Genomic DNA, 18,863 nt, shown 5'->3' on the forward strand with positions numbered 1-18,863 from the left:
TCTATTTTTACTTTCTTAAGGAACCTTTATACTGTAATCCATAGTGGATGCACCAATTTACATTCCCACCGAGTGTAGGAGGGTTCCTTTTTCTCCAAACCCTCTCCATCGGCTAAATTTATAATAAGTCATCATCCTTTTGCCTTATTCCAAATATGTTGTATGTGTAACCCATAAGAAAATGCACCCTAAACTCCTGGAATGGTTGGGCTTCTTGGAGGAGTAAATCAGTGTCTGTCGGGGGTGGTCTCTGGAGTTTCAGATGAAAGAGAAAAGAGACAAGCATGGAGTGTCCATCCCAGAGTTCCTAGTGTTCTTATGGATAAGTGTTTATTCCTGTGAACAGGTGCTGGCCTCTCTTTTCATGGACTCTGGCTCGTTTTCAGCACAGGTCAAGTTCAAATGTTTCGTGCTGCCTGGACAGTGACTGGGCCATAAGAAAATCCAGGTGGTTCTGATCAGGTCTGGAAACACAAGGCTTATCCAGTAGAGACCTGGTTGATTCCAAAGGTAGGAATTCTTTGCCTTTGATCCAATTTTCATTCCTGATGGCACGCGGCTTCCGGGTTCAAAGTCAAGAGCTTCCATTCCTTCTTCCCAACCTCACAAAAGGTCATATGAAAAAAACAAAAATGGTTGGCTCAGAATAGAGGCCCTGAGGCTTGTTCGTACATCACCCATCCCTTGTAAATCAACATTTTAATGAGTTAAGTACACAGTAAGAAACACCGGGGTTACCCTCTGAAATACTTGGGGTGGGGGTGCATTTAGCTTAATCCCAAATCAGGAAGTAAGCCAGGCCCTTGTCCTGTCTCCATTGTCCCCACGTTTGGCCCAGCATCCGGGACCCCAGGTGGGCGAGACAGCAGGAGCTCACAGCCCTACATCCTGTAGCTGGTGGGTGAGAGCCGCCTGACAGTCTGCCTGGGCGGGGGGCAGTGGTAGGGGACACCGGGGCTGCATAATCGATACCAACAATACCAACTACCAAGAATACCAGCAGCACCCAGGCGGCCTCCCCGGCAGGCGGGCAGGCAGAATAGGAGGCAAGCGATAATGAGAACAATGAAAGGGTCTGACATGGAAATTTCAGTAGGAAACAAGCAATTACATGAGAACAAACATTCCCAACGCCACTCACAATCATCCCAACACATCACAGTGATTATAGAAACGAGAGCAACAAATTGAGACCCGGAGCTGTTTGCACTTTGAAAAAAACCGTTCTCCTGGGAGGGAGCTGTGACCCTCGCCGAGCACATGTGTGACTCTGTGTGTGTAGGGGGGGTGGGACAGGGGTGCTTTTGAAACACATGAATTTCATTTGACTTGATTTCAAGCTGGATCTCTTTCCCCTGCAGTTGAAACCTCTCTCTTAAAAAAAAAAAAAAAATTGCATTTCTATCTACCAGGCAGGGAGGAGACAGTGAGTCAGAAAAGAAGGAGGACTTTCTCTGGGCCTGCTGTAGGTCCAGTGAAATCTTGAAAGGAAAGGTTCAGACCCAGAGAAGAATGATCCCCAATGCAGAGCTGGGCTCTCTGGCTCAAGACTGGAGGTAGAATCACAGGGGAGGAGGGTCTAGGTTGCAATTATTGAATATTTTGCTAGAGGCCTGACAAAGGCCACTGCTGTCCTACTTTTCATCAAGATTCACAACACGGTGAAGCTAGTTCCTAGGGTTTTAAAGGTGAGTTCTTTCCTTCCAATGCATTAAAGGGCAGTAAAAGCAAGTGTTTCGGTCTTGCTGTCCACCTCAACAGTCCCTGTGTGTTCTCCATCAGGGGATGCCTTCATCATCCCTCTCCACCTCCACATCTTAAACAGCCTGCAGAGAGGTGGCATTTGAATGTATGGAGGGAGCTCGAGGGAGTTATGGGAGGGCATGGAGAGTTTACACGTGGCAGGGGTCCGTGAGCCAATGGCAGAGCTGGGAAGCTCTAGGAAGCTAGGGGCGTCCCTGGCAGCTCAGGAGGCAAAAAATCTGCCTGCAATGTGGAGACCCTGGTCCAATCCCTGGGTCAGGAAGATGCCCTGGAGCAGGGAATGGCTACCTACTCCAGTATTCTTGCCTGGAGAATTCCATGGACAGAGGAGCCTGGTGGGCTACAGTCAGTGGGGTCACAAAGAGTCGGAGCATGACTTAACTGAGCATCACAGGCTGGGGTTCAATTTTCCTCTAACCATCTCCAAGCTGCCTCTTCCTCCTCCACTTCCTCTTCTGCAGGGGCCTTGGGGGTCTCCCCCAAGCCTGGCCCAGCCCAGGGTCTGATTTGCTGTGCGGGGGGTAGGGGGGTATACTCCTGCTAGATCTCACTGAGTAACCTGCCAGGATGGGCAGCCAGAGCTGGACTCTCAGTGGCCTCTGCCGCCACCCTTGGGAGGGAGTGATGACCCCTGAGGAATTCAGTTAATTTTGGGGAAACCACCCTGGCTGTCTCTGGGCCACACTGGGAAATACGCACTTGGGTTTTGGCATACGATGCCTTTATTCCTTCAGACAATGGGCTCAATCTTCTAAGCAAAGAGGCTAAATTACCCAGATCTGCACAAACTCTCTGGGGGATTCGAGGGCAAAAATGGAAACTGAGACCCTTAAACTACCTTCCACCTCCAATCTTTTGCCAGGTACAAAGCGTGATGGTGATGGTTGGTGTGAACTGTCAAAAGGTACAACAGAGGTGGGACCGTGTTCAAGACGGGGTATCCTCTTCTTTCTAATTCTCACCCTCTCTCTTTTTAAGGAAATCTAATGTGCAGTTCTCGGAGAAGGCAATGGCACCCCACTCCAATATTTTTGCCTGGAAAATCCCAAGGACGGAAGAGCCTGGTAGGCTGCAGTGCATGGGATCTCGAAGAGTTGGACACAACTGAGCGACTTCACCTTCACTTTTCACTTTCATGCATTGAAGAAGGAAATGGCAACCCACTCCAGTGTTCTTGCCTGGAGAATCCCAGGGACAGGGGAGCCTGGTGGGCTGCCGTCTATGGGGTCGCACAGAGTCAGACACAACTGAAGCAGCAGCAATGTACAGTTCTGAGGTCTGATGGCTTTATTTAAGTCCTGACTTCCAGGGAATCTCAGAGCAGCCTCCAGCCCAGGATTCCACCTGGCTGGCTGATGGACTGCTAGGCTCCTGGAGAGTGCCGTTTCAGGGCTCAGGACTCGGGAAATCCAAGGAAGAGAGAAGGTAAAACCAGTCCTTGTAGCTCACGGATGCCTACGGCAAAGCTCTGCTGAAATGCCGGAGGGCAGGGCCGCGAGATTTCAGATCCTTCACCCCTGCCCCATCCACCAGCTCCAGCGCTCAGGTGATGGGAAGGTCATCCTAATTTAAACCACGTGGTGGGGTTTCAGCTGTGGAAAAATTGCTGGATCCTGTCTCCTACCTCCCACCTCCTCCTTCCCTCCCCTTAAACGCACACATGCAACTTTCCTTCCCTTTATTTAAGCAAACAACTTTCTCTGTGATTAAGTACAGCCTCCACTTATCTAAATAGTCCACAGATGTATAAAGACACAGGCGCTCTGGGCTCCTATTTGCAGCCTGCTCTGGTACCCATCTTCCCCAAGCCTACAAAGAGCAGCCTTCCTGGGCCTTCACTGACAGAAATTCCTCACGCCTGGTCCCCCAGTAAATCAGCCCTGTTGGGCAGGCTGGCCTCAATTTATCAAAGAGGTGGGATTTCCCCTCCAAACACTTCATCCCCCCAACCCCACCCCTCTTTTCGTGGCCTCTTCCATAACCTGAGCTTGAAGCTGCGCAGATGTGAGCATCCCAACATAGAAGGTTCCCATTCTGTTCTCAAATCCTGATACTGTTGGGCGGTGGAGGGGAACACCAGCTGGAGGTGAATTCCAAGGCCCCGCAGTGGGCCGGGCCTGGTGGAGGATGAAGAGTGGGGGAATGTTGGTTAAAGAGCAGAGGCAGGATGGCTAATAGTTTGCTGAGCAATTTTCTTTTTTTTTTTTTAAGGAAAGGACTCGGGGGGAGGGAAGAATCACCCCCTGGAAAGCTAAGACAAAAGTGAACTCTGAGTGGACGGAGAATGGGCTCGTAGCTTTGAGTTTCTAACTGCGACTCTTGCAGTTTTTCTTTCCATCCCAAAGTTTGGTTAATATTTTGAGTCCTGATCCAAAAGACGGCATTAGTACCGCTGGGAGCCAGGACTCTGCTCAGCGGGCGGCCCTTCCCCGTGTAGCTTGGCGCCTCCCAGGACCAGCAGCGTCAGCTCTGCCCCTCACTCTGGAGCCAATCAGAAACGCAGAACTCCAACCGGCTTCAGATCTGTCCAATCAGAACCTACAGTTTAACGCAGTCTCCAGGTGACTCACACGCACATCAGAGTTTTGAGAAGCCCTCTGGGAGAGCCTGATGTACCCGCAGTGCAGGAAAGAGTTAGGACTGAAGCGACTTAGCAGGAGCAGCAGCAGGTTCATCCCCTCCCTGATGTACCTCTTTTGATTAATACCTAATAAGAATAGAACTTCATACCGGGCTGCAGCAATCCGAAGCGCGTGAGTAGGAAAAAGAAGGGATGCCGTGTACGCTCGGTCCCCTTGAACACTGCAACTGTAGCCCACTAGGCTCCTCTGTCCATGGAGTTTTCCAGGCAAGAATTCTGGAGCGGGTTGCCATTTCCTACTCCAGGGCATCTTCCTGACCCAGGGATTAAACTCCTGTCCCCTGCCTTTACCACTGCCGCATCTGGGAAGCCCTGTAGGTAGGGAAAGGAGATGCCACAATAATTGTCCACCTCTCAACCCCAAGCCACTTATGTCCTACAGGATGTTATGGAAAGAACGATCCCATGGACTGCTGGCGTCTGGTAAACCTGGATTACTGGTTCAAAGCTGAGATCCTAAGGCCCCAGGGCAAACCTCCCGAATCTAAATATCTGGGACTGGACAGCAGAAATCACACGTTAGCAAGCTCCCCTCGGTGACACACGCTAAGACTGAAGAATGAGTCTCCTTATTTCTTCTGAGTACTGTCGGATGGCTGGTACAGATTTCTTTCTCAGGAGAGAAACTGAATTGCTAGCACTTCTGGCTTCATCATTGCCTTAGACGACCCACCTGCCTTGGATAACATGTTGATCCTTGATCTCTTTCAGCCCGAGTTGAAAAGCACCTGTACGATTCCTCCAAGAGGTGTGAGTGCTATGCACCCTGAGGGCAAAGCTGCTCTTCTTGGTGCCAGAGCGTCTTTTATACATGAGACTCAAGCAGTCCTGACCCTTGTACACCCCAAACTCCAGGACGACACCAGCTGCTGACGCTAGAATGCCTTTGTATACACACTTCACCATCTTTCTGGTGATCTGATTTTTAAATATTCACAACAATGAGAATGTATGGGTCATAGTGGTGGGGTTCCACTGGGATGACATTGACACCCACACCCAGCTTAAGAGATTCTCCATATCAGCCAGAGGGGAACAGAAAGGAAATGTCAATCTTTTCCTTGGTCAGGCTGGCGTAAGTATGGGGAAATCTTTGCTACTGGAGCACAACTTAACGGAATTTTTGCAAGTCCTCATACCAAGCCTTAAACATGTATCTCTGTGCTTAGGTGTGGTCTGGTGGTCACTTGGGAGAACTTGCTCACTTCTGGACAAAACGGCCAGTTGTCTGAAGTTTGAAAGTGCCTTGTTAATCAGGAAACAAGATGAAGTTGTCACTGTCATTGCTCACAGAATACAAAGTCACACTGAAGAACTCCTTAGGCAAGAAACCTGTAGCCTAGATGAGACAAGCTGGGCTTGTCAAGTGCACCGCCTGGGTCCAGAGGGAGGACCCAGACCTTCTGATTCAGACCTTGTTGCCCCAGGACTGGGTCTGGTTCCAGCAACGCCGGTGACCTGGAAGCCCCAAACTCTCTGAGCAAACTTAGCCATCTCCCATCTGAGCGTCTCATCTGTTAACAGGGAAGATATGGTTTCCTCTAAGGCTCACTCCAGATACCAAAGAGTTTTCAAATCTTAGTTGGAATTTTAACATTGAATTCCTGGAGGGGAAAGAGCATCTGAAACCAGAAACATAGAAAAGAAACTCAGGCAGGGTTGGAAAATACATTCTTGGAGAGCAAGTATTTAACCTTCTCTCTGATCTGGAACACACAGATGGGAGAAACTTCTGGAAGTGATTCAGGGGAGCAGGTGGTATACATGGGATGGGGTGCTGGTGCCTTGGGGCCCCCAGGTACTCTGCTATCCCACCATGCCCCATTACCATGTGAAAAGTATCGAATGGGGGCCAGAAAACATCCCTGGAAAAAATGAAGAGAAGGGGTATGTGTGTGGTGGAGGAGGGTGAACGGTGTGCCATTGAGGGGGGAGAAGTCACCATGCACATTGCCACTGATTAATTGAGTGATTTTAGTCAAGTGAATATCGATACATGGCAGGAAAAGCATGAAAATAAAATGAACACATATGGGAATTACTATTAACATAAGTGATAACATCAAAACATCTGGTAAAATGCAGTTTTAAAAAAAACACAAATGAAATGGAATGTAAAACATTTTCACAGTATTCAAAGCATTTATAAGAGATTTAGGTTCTATAAGAGGAATGCTACATGGAGGAACTAGAGGAAACAGGAATCTCGTCTGTGTCCTATGTATCTGCTGGTGACAGGTCAGGGGACCAGCACATTGTTCCAGGGGAACCTTTTCTAAAACAGAGCTCCTAAGCCCAAGACATCCACACACATACGGCACAGCAACTGGGTACTTGGAGTCTGCTGAAAAAGACAGATTCTAGGTTTGCACAATGGGGTCTCAGTCATTTACAGACCCAGATGCCTTAGGGAGCCCTTGGTGCTAATTCACAGCCACCCAAAGCCAAGGGTGACACAGGACGCTCTACAAATAAAATATTCTTGGAATTCTCACCTCACTTTCTGTCTGCTAAGGAAAATATTGATATTCCTCAAAGATTTAGCTGAGTTTTGCCCATGACCCCTCTGGATTCCACCCAGGATGATGATTTTAAACGTTTATGAAGACGATCTTTGCACTAGCGATGATTACCAAATCACCTACACCGCTCTTCTGGAAAGGAGTGAGCAAGCCCACAAATCTCCAAATTGGTTTCGGCATATCCTTTGTTGAGAAAAACAACGGTTTGTGTCAAATGCAGCTCTGGACCCAGAGCCTCTCTTCACCCTAAACTGGCTGACGGGTCACAGCCCAGGCTGTCCCATGTCCACAGGGAACCTCAGGTCCGGGGCTCTGTGGCCCGGGTAAAACCTGCAGCTGCAATTCACATTTCCAATTTATTCTGAACGCTCATCTGAAAACACCACTTCCTACCTGAGAATTTCCATTTAGAGTCTACCTATTCACTGATAACCTTTCTAGAGTAACCGCTGTGCCCCACGTGCAGCTTTCCCAAGGCCCCCACCCTGAAGAGGCCCTGTGACATGACACCCTCTGTCCAAACAAGCAGATACATAAGAACACTGAGCTTTTGGGTTAATCAATCAAAACTAAGACCCAGATCCAGGCTTTCATGAATTGCTCTGAATTTCAGTTGACAATAGGAAAGGAGGATATTTCTAATTCACTAATATATATATATACACACATTTTTTTTGAAAAAATCATCCAAAATTACAGGCAAATCACATACAATCCCCAACACTTTATGATTAAAGGTCACAGAGAATTAAAAAAATGTATTAAACGATGGGTCACTAATTGCCAGGGGTTCATTTAGATCAGGATAACCCTCAAGTAGGTAACAAGGTTGGCAGGCTGGTTTTCAGACTGTACTTTAGAAAGTTAACAGAAGGAGCCACGGGGTTGATGAGCCTGAGTTCCACTGCAGCATCAGATTCACCCAGAGGGACAATTACGAAAGTCCTCGCGGTGTTACAGAGAATTAAGAATCCGATGTGAGGAAGAAATCAACATTAATTTTTTTCGGGGTGGGTAATTACTTCCTATACATTGAACAAGAGGAGTCCAGTTGCTTCCATGAATGGGTTTATGTACATCACTTATTAACACATGGGTGTGAGCATTATCTTAGGGCCCTTGGGGAAAAACCGCAGTTGCTTTGCTTTCTAAATTCCCTCCTTGGAATGGGGACCTTTGTAGCTTAACTTTCCCTCTGCAGAAATGAAAACAAAATATTTTGTTAAGTGCAGGAGGACAGGGAGGCAGCCTATTCTGACTGTCTCTGATCTCTAGGCAATCAAGTTCAAAGGAATCCATTCTTCACAAGAAAGACAGGAGTGGGGCACACTGTGAGTTTAAATTAGCGTGGTGTTGGGCCCAGGGTAACCCAGAACCCCTCAGGAAGGAGAACCACAGCTATGCTTAGGAGAATCCACCTCCCACAGAAACTACCCAGAAAGACAGCTGCTCAGCTAGAAAGTGATCTCAAAGGCATGCAGAGTCCCCCATCTTGCCACACCTTTCCAAATGCTCCATGGAGACTTTTTTAAACAAACAAACAAAAACCCTTGAAGAGTCAGGGGGTTTGTTGGTTGCTTTAAAACAATGTGAAACAAACAAACAAGGGAATTAGATTAATAAGCCTTCACCCAATGACAGTTTGCCCTAGACTAGCAATTTGCTGGACTGTTCTAAATTTTTTTTTTCTGTTTTTCTCCTTTAACTGTTTTTTTTAATTTTTTGAAAACCACTAACAATTGCCTTCCCAGTCTATGAGTCATCACCTCTGTCACCCAAGGCAGGCCTGTGCTGCCCTCCACGTGTCAGGAGGCGAGATCACGGCGGGGTCTGATGGTAACCACCTCCAGGGCATCCGAGACAGGCTGGTCCGTGTCAAGGACCACATGGAGGCGGGGGCCAGGCACTGTACTCCCTTGGGCTATTTCTCAAGCTCCCCCTCCCCGCACCGGTCACTCTCTGGAGCTGATCTTCATGGTGAGTGTGGTGGTGTGTTTGTTTCTGTCTGAACAATGGACAGAAAGAGAAAATTCCTCTGGAACGGAAAGCATTTTGCCAAGAGTTAGAAGTTTCTAGTTCCACAGGCATAGACTAGCTGATAGGTCCATAAATGGAGTGCAGTGACACGCAGAGCGTGGCAGAAGCTAGCGTCTGCTGCCCTCGCTAGCTCTGGCCGCCAGCCCCCTTTCTGGGCCGGCAGCGTTGCCTTTCCCAGTGACTGTGTCTCTGGTGGACCCGGCAGGCCTGTATCTCCCTTTCTCCCCCCGGGGATGTGCTGCTCCACGTGTAGGTCTTGAGAAGCTTCCTAATCTAAGTGGGTTTCTCACCTGGGCGTGCGGCTTTAAATATCGGCTCTACCTGTGGTGGGGGGGTGCTGGAGCCTGGGGAAGGCGGGAGGGTCACGATGCTGCAAAGCAACTGGGCTACGCTGCCCTCCACCTCAAAGGAGCACGGGGGTGGAGGGGGAACCACCGGGGGTCCAGGGGCATCCGCTCAGCCCTCACCCCTCCCCTGCCCCCCAGGCTCCCTCCCCAACCCGCCCCCCCCTTCCCAAGAGTCACTTGAAGACCGACTGGAAGGTGGGACACTCGTGATTCTTCATCTTCTTCATGAAGTTCTTGAACTCCTTGTTTTTCTTGTCCCACTTGTGGATGGCCGTCAGCAGGTACTGGCTCTTGACCTTGCGGCCCATGATGAGGAAGTGGTGGCTGAGGTTGTCCAGCTGGTGGCAGGGGCAGTCGGCCCCATTCTTCAGGTACAGGACCAGCTTCTTCAGCTCCTTCTTCTTGATGGGCCCCAGCTTCAGGGGCTTCTTCTTCTTGGGGACAATCTTCTTGTCGCCGTTTTCCTTTTTCACTTCCTTGATTTTCATCCTCAGGGCTAGAGGGGCGAGGGCAGGGAGGGGAAGAGGAGAGGAGAGAGTTTTAGAACACAGCTTTTCAAAAAGCTAGTGGGGAGCTGCTGGATAGCACGGGGGGCTCAGCTTGGGGCTCTTAGATGACCTCGAGGGGTGGGATGGGGCTGGGGGGAGGGAGGTCCCAGAGGGAGGGACATATGTACACATAGCCGATTCACTTGGTCGTACAGCAGAAACTGACATGACATTGTAAAGCAATTATACTCCAATTTAAAAATAAAAATCAAACATGGCTTTTCATCCGCAACCACAACCCACCTGGGGGCTGAAGAGCAGGAGAAATAGAAAGCAAAGAGCACCTCAAAGAGGGGGGCTATATGTATCTATTCTTTGGATAAGGACCAAGGTCTCAGGCGACCTTCACACACAGATTCTGCCCCTTATTTTTGGTGTATCTGATGGTATCTTAATTGTTGCCACAGGATGTCATGAGTGGCTCAAACAGATGTTCAAAACCAAATCATGTGTTTCTTTTTAAAAACTCTGGGACTCAGACGGTCATACAATGCTTCAAGAGAAAGGGACCCTCTAAACCAATCAAGGCCATATAATCTAATGGTACAGACCTCGGCACTCAAAGAAAAAACTTACCCTGAGTTTGTTGTTTTGGTTTTTTTTTTTAGGAGAAAGTTATTGGTTTAGTTTTTTTTTTAACATCCAAAGGACCTAAAAGTCAGGCTCTGGAAATAAGACAGACAAGACCTATGTGTGTGCTGCCAGCAAGGGAAAGCTAACTGCATCAAACATCAGTGTCCGACTTTAGCATCGGGACTGTGGTTCCAACCACGGTGCCTCTAGGAAGTTCAGACCGCAGGTACCACTGACAGGCTGTCCACCACTCATCAACCACTAGACGGCGCCACTAATGGGCTATCCTATCCACAGCATAGACCCACAGAACCAAACTCGACTTGGACCTTTCAACCCACTGGAGAGAGTCCTGGAGGGCGTCTGATGGATAAATCCAGGTGGCGGTTCCTCAGTTCCAACATGGTACCCGGCCTTCTTCCAATCTCAGCCTGGCTCCCTGCACAGAGGGAAAGCCAACCCTCCGGCCAACTCTACCTCCTCATCTTTCTGTTTCTACGGAGCCCGAGCCGACAGTGCTTGGGTGTTGCTGTGTGGACAACACGCTCCCATGCTGGCTACACAGGGTTAGCCAGGGAGGGTAAAGTAGCATGGAGGCGTCTTGTAATTGGAAATGCACCAAGAACACAAACAGCATCCCCATAGCAATCAGCTCCCCTCAGAAACTGGCCGGTCAGGGATTGCCCCAAAGGAGCTGGAAACCATTTCTAGATCCTGGTCACCAGATGGTATGTCCATCCTCTGAACTCCTCTGAATTCCAAATCACCAAGCCCTCTCTTTCAAATAGCTCCAAGCTTCCACCCACACTCCATGAAGAAAGACTTGAATCTGAGCTACAGAACAGTAGCTAGTGATTAGGAAAGCATCTGGATGTCAGCAAGCATGTTGAGTATTCTCCATGCACCTCCTCCATGAAACCTAATAACTCCACACAGAAGGCACAATTATTCCCCCCATTTAACAGATGAGAAAACTGAGGTGTCAGGGTTACCTTTACTTGCCCAGAGTCATTGATCCTAAACTTAAACTCATGGACTGAGTGTCCACTTGTAATTACCGTGCTGTGCAGGCTGAATTGCAACATTCTTTATAATGAAGCTGACATTTCAAGCATTGATTAAATGGACCAAGAAAATAAGGGAAAACAGTTAGGGCTCTCTTCCCAGGTTCAGCCACATTTCAAAATGGCTTTTACTTAATGAAATGGTAAGAGTTCCTCCTGGTTGAAAGGAGCTATTCCGGCCAAAGTAACACTGCATGCGTGATGGCTTTATTATTTAATGTTTAGTTGAGTAAAAGCACATTCTCGGCCAACCCAAGAATTAGGAGGAGGGAGAAATCCTAGAACAAATCTTCAGGGGATGTGTCAAAGTCAGGAAACTAAATGTGCTCCCATCACCTTCTCTTACGGAAAGGGTTCTAGATCTCCAGCCTCTGGGCCCCATGTAACACCCCAGGCCCTCAGCCTGGATGAAAGACTTCAGTCCCAAGAGTGGCAGAAGTTTTGGGGACTAGTCCAAGCAGCAGAGGGATAGCCCTCACCCGAAGGCTGGACAGACCCGCACACACGGGAGTGTGCTGAGCACAGTCTCCCAAAGAGCTCCTGGCTTTACCTCCACCACCCCCCGCCGAACCAGTCACTGCCCAGCCCTTCTGATTTCACTTGACTCCCCCACCCACCCGGACCCTGAGGACGAGGCAGGAGGACCCACAGGTGGGAGAGCATCAAATAGGAAGCAGCATAGGTCAGCCTCTGGGACCTCTGCCCGCTCACTCGCATCCAACACTTTGCGATCCTGGGGACTGTATAGCCTGCCAGGCTCCTCTGTTCATGCAGATTCTCCAGGAAAGAATACTGCAGTGGGTAGCCCTTCCATCCTCCAGGGGAATCTTCCCAACCCAGGTCCCCCGCATTGCAGGCGGATTCTTTACTGACTCAGCCATCAGGGAAGGCCAAGAATACTGGAGTGGGTAGCCTATCCTTTCTCCAGGGGATCTTCCTGATGCAGGAATCACACCAGGGTCTCCTGCATTGCAGGCAGATTCTTTACCAGCTGAGCCACCAGGGAAGCCCCCATGTCTGCCCAAATAGGCCCACTCGGCTCGGTCCCCTGGCTGGTTTATAATCCTTGTACCTGGTGGGTTGCCTGAGAAATGACTTCACCTGTGTGAGTCTGTAGCTCACTGAACAAGAAAGTTCTCCTGGGGACGAGCCCGAGAAACTCCCTGCCAGGCTTGGTGAGTTCAGCTCCATTTCTGCCCACCCCCTGCACCGCAAGGACCCACTGACCCAAGGAAGGGAACCAGGACTCCAGGGAGGTGAGGCGATGGGGACGCATGTCAGGTGACCCTGGACTGCTTCCCAAGGTCTGAAGCCACGATTCCAGTGTTGCTGTAGGAGTGATCAATGACATCACCGAGGCAGTGGGGAGGGCGAGGAATGAGTGCATTTCCAGGGACAACTGGGCACCTCCTTATCTGCAGAGAAGTGAGCCATCATCTGGGGGAAAGACACGTGACAGTCACTCTCTCTGTGGCTCCAACAGCATGCACAGCAACCACCGTTCTCACTGATGACAATCAAGACAAAGGACTCGGGGTGACAACCAAGGCCAGGCTCCGTAAGAAGAGACTCGGCCTCGAACCCACACCTGACCCCGAAGAGCACTCTGGTTCCCACTACACCATGACGGGGTTTCAAATGCTAGTGCTCCAGTGGAAACTATTTCCTTCTTTTGATTGTGTTGCTTTTAATCACAACTCAAATCAAAAAATTAATGTTCCTTTGCCATGACCGTGTCAAGGAATTTGGTTTACATAGGTGGGGAGAGGGGAGGGAGAAGCCAGTGATGGACATGTGTTTTGCATTAGACTCTCCGCTTCTTGCCATTTGGCTCACTTTCTTTTTTTGAGGTGGGAAAGAGGAGGCACATGTGGCCAGAAATTACTACCATCTTTTCCATCTTCCAGGGGTTTATTTTAGCGATGCAGATTACCAACAATGTTTGGATAGGCGATTAGCCGTCCCAGGTTGATTTCCCCCTGCCTTGCGGCTATGTGTGCAGACCCCCACCATGCCACAACCAGGGGCTGCTGGGCCGGGGGGCCAGGGGGTGGGGAACTGACCCCCCACTCCACTCCTCCCTCCACCCAGCCTCCACCGCGGGGACAGCCCGGAGCCCCAGGGATTTCGCCCCTGGACTGTGTTTGCATCACATACGGCACTGGTGCGCGAGTAGGAGAAGCCTGAGGATGGAGCCGCTGGGCTTACAGCTGGGGCGCAGCTGGAGTCCCCGGTCCTGGGTTCAAACTGTGTTCCATGTTCAACCACAGAGGCTGGTCTCGAGCTCCCAGAGTCTGCATTTTCCATCTGTAAGGCGCAGAGTGCCATCTGCCTGCGGGCCCGGCAGGGTGACCATCCAGAAGGCCGTGCTGGGTGGTCCTGGGCTGACAGCGACGCCCACCCCCAGCACCGAACCCCCCACCCCATCCCTATGCTTCTCTGTCTCCTCCGGGGGCTGACTCCCCTGGTGATGAGTCCACGTCTGCCTCGGGCCCTTGATATCAGTTTCCCTGAGCTAAAGCGAAACAAAAGTAAAACCCTTCTTTGGGTTTGTTTTTTTTTTTTTTTTAGCAACAACTTAACATCCTCTGACAGTAGAATGGGACTCCTGCCGGCTGGTCACTGCCAGCAAGAATTCAGAGACCAGAAACTATGAAAACCCTAAACTTAAGGTCACAATTAGGGCCTATAGGTGTTTCTCCACAGCCTTAAAATTAAATGACCCCTTCTAACAGGGAGCTCAGAGCTCGATGCTCTGTGATGACCTAGAGGGGTGGAATGGGGGTGGGGGGTGGGAGGGAGACTCGAGAAGGTGGGGATATGTGTACATACCGTTGATTCACGCTGTTGTACAGCCGAAGCAAACACAACATTGGAAAGCAGTTATACTCCAATGAAAAAAAAAATAAAAACAAACACAATCCCCTTCTATTCAGACAGATTTTGAAAGCTTCATTCCATGTGCAGTCACCGAAACCATATTTTTTTGCTCACAACTGATCCTCTCTCGGTAGCCTCCCCACAAGGCCTGGACATTTTCTGAGGCTGAAATGAGCACAGGAAGTTCATTACACTCATCCCAAACCCACACTGGCTTCAAAACTGTCTCTTTCTCCCAACCTGCTTATGCTAATGAGGCCGCCATCCTTCCAATCACCCGGACAGGAAGCCTGGATGAGAGGCCACAGTTGGCCAAGGGCCAGGCATTTACAGGATCCACAGTGAGGAACTGCGGCAGGAATGCAAGAAAGGGCCCCGAGGGGGAAGATGGGGAGGAGGCTGAGTCAGTCCCCAGCTTTGTGACTCATCTGATCACCGATGATAATCGTTACAGTGAAGATACAGAGAAAAGGAGAGACGGAGGGAACTTCCCTGGGGAGTTCCTGCAAAGTCATCAGAAGCATGGATGGAAAACCAGGCAGCCCGGTATCTCTCGGGGAAGGTGCTTTTCACATGGAAGCAACGCTCCTTGATCTCCCTTGCTGTTGAGTTTAAAGATGAGTGTGGGACCGGAGCACTGGCCTTGGCAATGGTTGGGGGGCGGGGGCCTGGGTGTTGCTGATGACCTGTGGGAGCCAGAACCAGAGGGGTTGAGGGAGAATCCCAGAGAGCTTAAAACCAATGGGATGGAAAGACAGAAGGTTTTGCATCCTCAACCAGCAAGCATCTGGAATATTTGTGAAGCATTACCCCTGGCCACTTCTTGCCAAACATCTTGCCGAAGATTGGGCATACGATCATTTCCACTCCTCTAAAATTACAGTTTAAGAAAAGTTATAAACATATGCAAGAAAATGGTACAGAAACGAGGACATCATATCTCATATAACAGAAAGCAAATGGATGGTGGATCCCAGCTTGACGAAGAGAAGAAAAGCGGAAACCCAGCTGCTGACAGAGGGGGCTGAGAGCAAGAAAGCGCCGATTCACACGGCAGGACCCAGAAGTGCCCAAGAGCTAGGGGCCACTGGGTGCTTCTGAGCGGGGTTACGGAGACTCCATTAAATATGGGAATTGATAAGCGTGCATCGATGCACCGAGATCCATGAGCCGGGCCGTGAGTCCAGGTGGCCACCCCTTACCCAGTTCAGCAGCAGCCAAGAGGTGTATTCTGTACAGAAAGTTCGATCCAGACAGACTGGGCTTGGGTACACCAGACACATAGGAAGATGGGGTGGGAAGGAGCAGCCCTGACGCTACGGGTTCAGTGAAAGCCTGTAGTGAAGAGTGGGACTCTGAGCGACAGCCCCAATTAGAGGATCCCAGAGGGTTCCATCTGAAAAAACTAGCAACCCCAAAGAGAAGACCCACAGCTCCCTCCAAAGAAATTCCAAAATGAGGCTCTAAACTCACAGGACACGCATACACACAGAGTTCCAACTTAGTGATTTACTCTTAAACTTAAAAGGATCAGCAGGCATTTAAAGGCAAGCCTCTAAATGTCAACAAGAGACTAAAACGTACAAAATACACAGGAAAGAAAAAGAAGTCGGAGATGACGGAGACAAGGTAGGCTGCGGAAGAAACTTTTTTTACAAAAATAACAGAAGATACTGTGTTCACGGAATGAGAACGGAATTCTGTGGAGAGGAATGTTCAGAGAACCCAAAGAGTATTTGAAATTTCAAAAGGTAAGAGCAGAAATAAAGAATGAAACGTGTGTGCTTTAAGATAAGGGTGGAAACATTTCCTGGAAAACTGGACAAAATGACAAAGAGATGGAAACAGGAGAAGGAAAGGGAAAAGAGAGGCTCAGTCCAGGAGGCCCAATGTCTGAACCAAGAAAACAAATAACAGAGAGCCAAGAAAATACCAAAGAAATAATACAAGAAAAATTTCTAGGAAGGAGGAATACAAGCTCTCAGATTAAACAGTGCCCACATCAGGAAGATCCCCTGGAGGAGGGCATGGCAATCCACTCCAGTATTCTTGCCTGGAGAATCCCCATGGACAGAGGAGCCTCGTGGGCTATAGTCCGTAGGGTTGCACAGAGTCAGCAATGACTGAATCGACTTAGTACGCACGCACAGGTCAATGAATGGGTTTTCCCAAGCAGCTTAGCAGTAAAGAATCCACCTGCAAAGCAGGAGACTCAAGAGACGTTAAGTTCGACCCTGGGTCAGGAAGATCCCCTGGAGAAGGAAATGGCAACCTGCTCCAGTATTCTTGCCTGGAGAATCCCATGAACAGAGGAGCCTGGCGGCTACAGTCCATTGGGTCGAAAAGAGTCAGATATGACTGAGTGACTGAGCACACACAGGTCAATGAATCATGACATCTAGAAACACCAGGGATAAAGAGATCTTACAAGAATCCTCCAGGGAAAAAGACAGGATACATCTACTGCAAAGCACCAGGCACCAGAATAGCACAGGATTCGTCCACAGCAACACTAGAAGCTGAAAGATCACGGAGCCATGCTTTCAAAATTCCCAAATTCAGGGAAGAAGGAATAGTTAGGATGTTTGGGATCAGCAGGTACACACCACTATATTTAAAATGGACAACCAAGAAGAATGTACTGTGTGGCGCAGGGAACTCTGCTCAATGCTACATGGCAGCCTGGGTGGGAGGGAAGTTTGGGGGAGAGTGGATACATGTATATGTACGGCAGAGTCCCTTCGCTGTTTACCTGACACTATCACAACATTGTTAATTGTCTATACTCCAATATAAAATAAACGGTTTTTTAAAGAATTCAGTACTGAAAAAAAAAAATTCAGTACTGAGTCAAACTCAGTGGGGCTGAGGAGAAGAAAGACAACTTCAGACATTCAATGATTTAAATAAAAAGCCTTCCATGTATCTCTTCGTGGGAAACTGCTCTAAAAATGCAGAATCCAACCGAGGACCAGGAAACTAAAGCTTTAACATAAGATAAAAGCAATGGAAGCCTTAAAATGGTTTTCCAGGACAACTGTGTGATGGGCTTAAAGCTCAACCAGTGCAGATAGAAACAGGAGGAAAGAAGGGCCAGGCAGATTGGATGAAGACCTGCAGAACATTTGGGGCTGAATTCATAACATAAGGAACCAGGTAAATAAATTGAGGTAACTACTATCTCAGGGAAACAGTGTATAAGAAAGAAAACAGAAATGCAGTACACACACGGCTCAATATAATATGTGAATTATATTTACATAATCACAACAAATTAAACACTGAATATCAATTTAACCAAAAATGTTAAACTGCAAAGAATGGGAAGAAGCAGGAATAGACTATAAGATAGACATTACCAATAACAGAAAATCAATAGTGTCTAAAAATTAAGAATTTGATTAAAAACTAAAAATTGTTTAAAAATGAAAATTAAGCAAAAGATAAATCTTTGTCCTCAATCGTAGAGCAGCAATAAGTAACGTCTAAAAATTAAGTTAAAATTAAATATGGTTTGCAAATAAAACAACTGACAAAGGATTCATCTCCAAAATTTACAAGCAGCTCATGCAGCTCAATAACAAAAAAAAAAAAAAAAACAATCAAAAAGTGGGTGGAAGACCGAAAAAGATATTTCTTCAAAGAAGACATACAGATGATCAACAAACACATGAAAAGATGCTGAACACTCATTATTAGAGAAATGCAAATCAAAACCTCAATGCGGTATCACCTCACACCCGTCAGAATGGTCCTCATCAAAAAACTCTGCAAACAATACATGCTACAGAAGATGAGAAGAGGGAACCCCTTGCACTGTTGGTGGGAACGAACGTTGATGTAGCTACTATGGAGAACAGTATGGAGACTTCTTAAAAAACTAGGAATAAAACTGCCATATGACCCAGCAATCCCACTACTGGGCATATACACTGAGAACAACATAATTGAAAAAGACACATGTACCCCAATGTCCCTGCTTTGTTGCTCAGTCATGTCTGACTCTTTGCGACCCCATGGACTGTAGCCCATCAGGATCCTCTGTCCATGGGATTCTCCAGGCTAGAACACTGGAGTGGGTAGCCATTCCCTTTCCCACGGAATCCTCCCAACCCAGGGACTGAACCTGAGTCCCCTGAATTCTTTACCATCTGAGCCACCAGGGAAGCCGACAATTTACAATAGCAATGGCGCCCCACTCTAGCACTCTTGCCTGGAAAATCCCATGGACGGAGGAGCCTGGTGGGCCACAGTCCATGGGGTCGCTAAGAGTCGGACATGACTGAGCGACTTCACTTTCACTTTTCACTTTCATGCATTGGAGAAGGAAATGGCAACCCACTCCAGTGTTCTTGCCTGGAGAATCCCAGGGACGGGGGAGCCTCATGGGCTGACGTCTGTGGGGTCGCACAGAGTCGGACACGACTGAAGCGACTTAGCAGGGCATGGAAGCAACCTAGATGTCCATAGACTGATGAATGGATAAG

The 18,863-nt window shown here is 48.6% G+C and overlaps 1 protein-coding gene across 1 annotated transcript in view; it reads right to left on the reverse strand.

Annotated features, from left to right (window-relative positions):
- Nucleotides 1-6,360: 6,360 nt before the first annotated feature.
- The window catches only part of SFRP1 (secreted frizzled related protein 1), a 44,020-nt gene continuing 31,517 nt past the window's right edge, over nt 6,361-18,863 (reverse strand). Inside the window, exon 3 of the mRNA XM_069572679.1 lies at nt 6,361-9,807. Within this exon, the coding sequence (XP_069428780.1) occupies nt 9,485-9,807 (323 nt within the window). The 3' untranslated portion in view covers nt 6,361-9,484. The remainder of the gene's footprint in view (nt 9,808-18,863) is intronic.

Source organism: Ovis canadensis, chromosome 26 (assembly GCF_042477335.2).
Source record: "Ovis canadensis isolate MfBH-ARS-UI-01 breed Bighorn chromosome 26, ARS-UI_OviCan_v2, whole genome shotgun sequence".
Classification (NCBI taxonomy): Eukaryota; Metazoa; Chordata; class Mammalia; order Artiodactyla; family Bovidae; genus Ovis; species Ovis canadensis.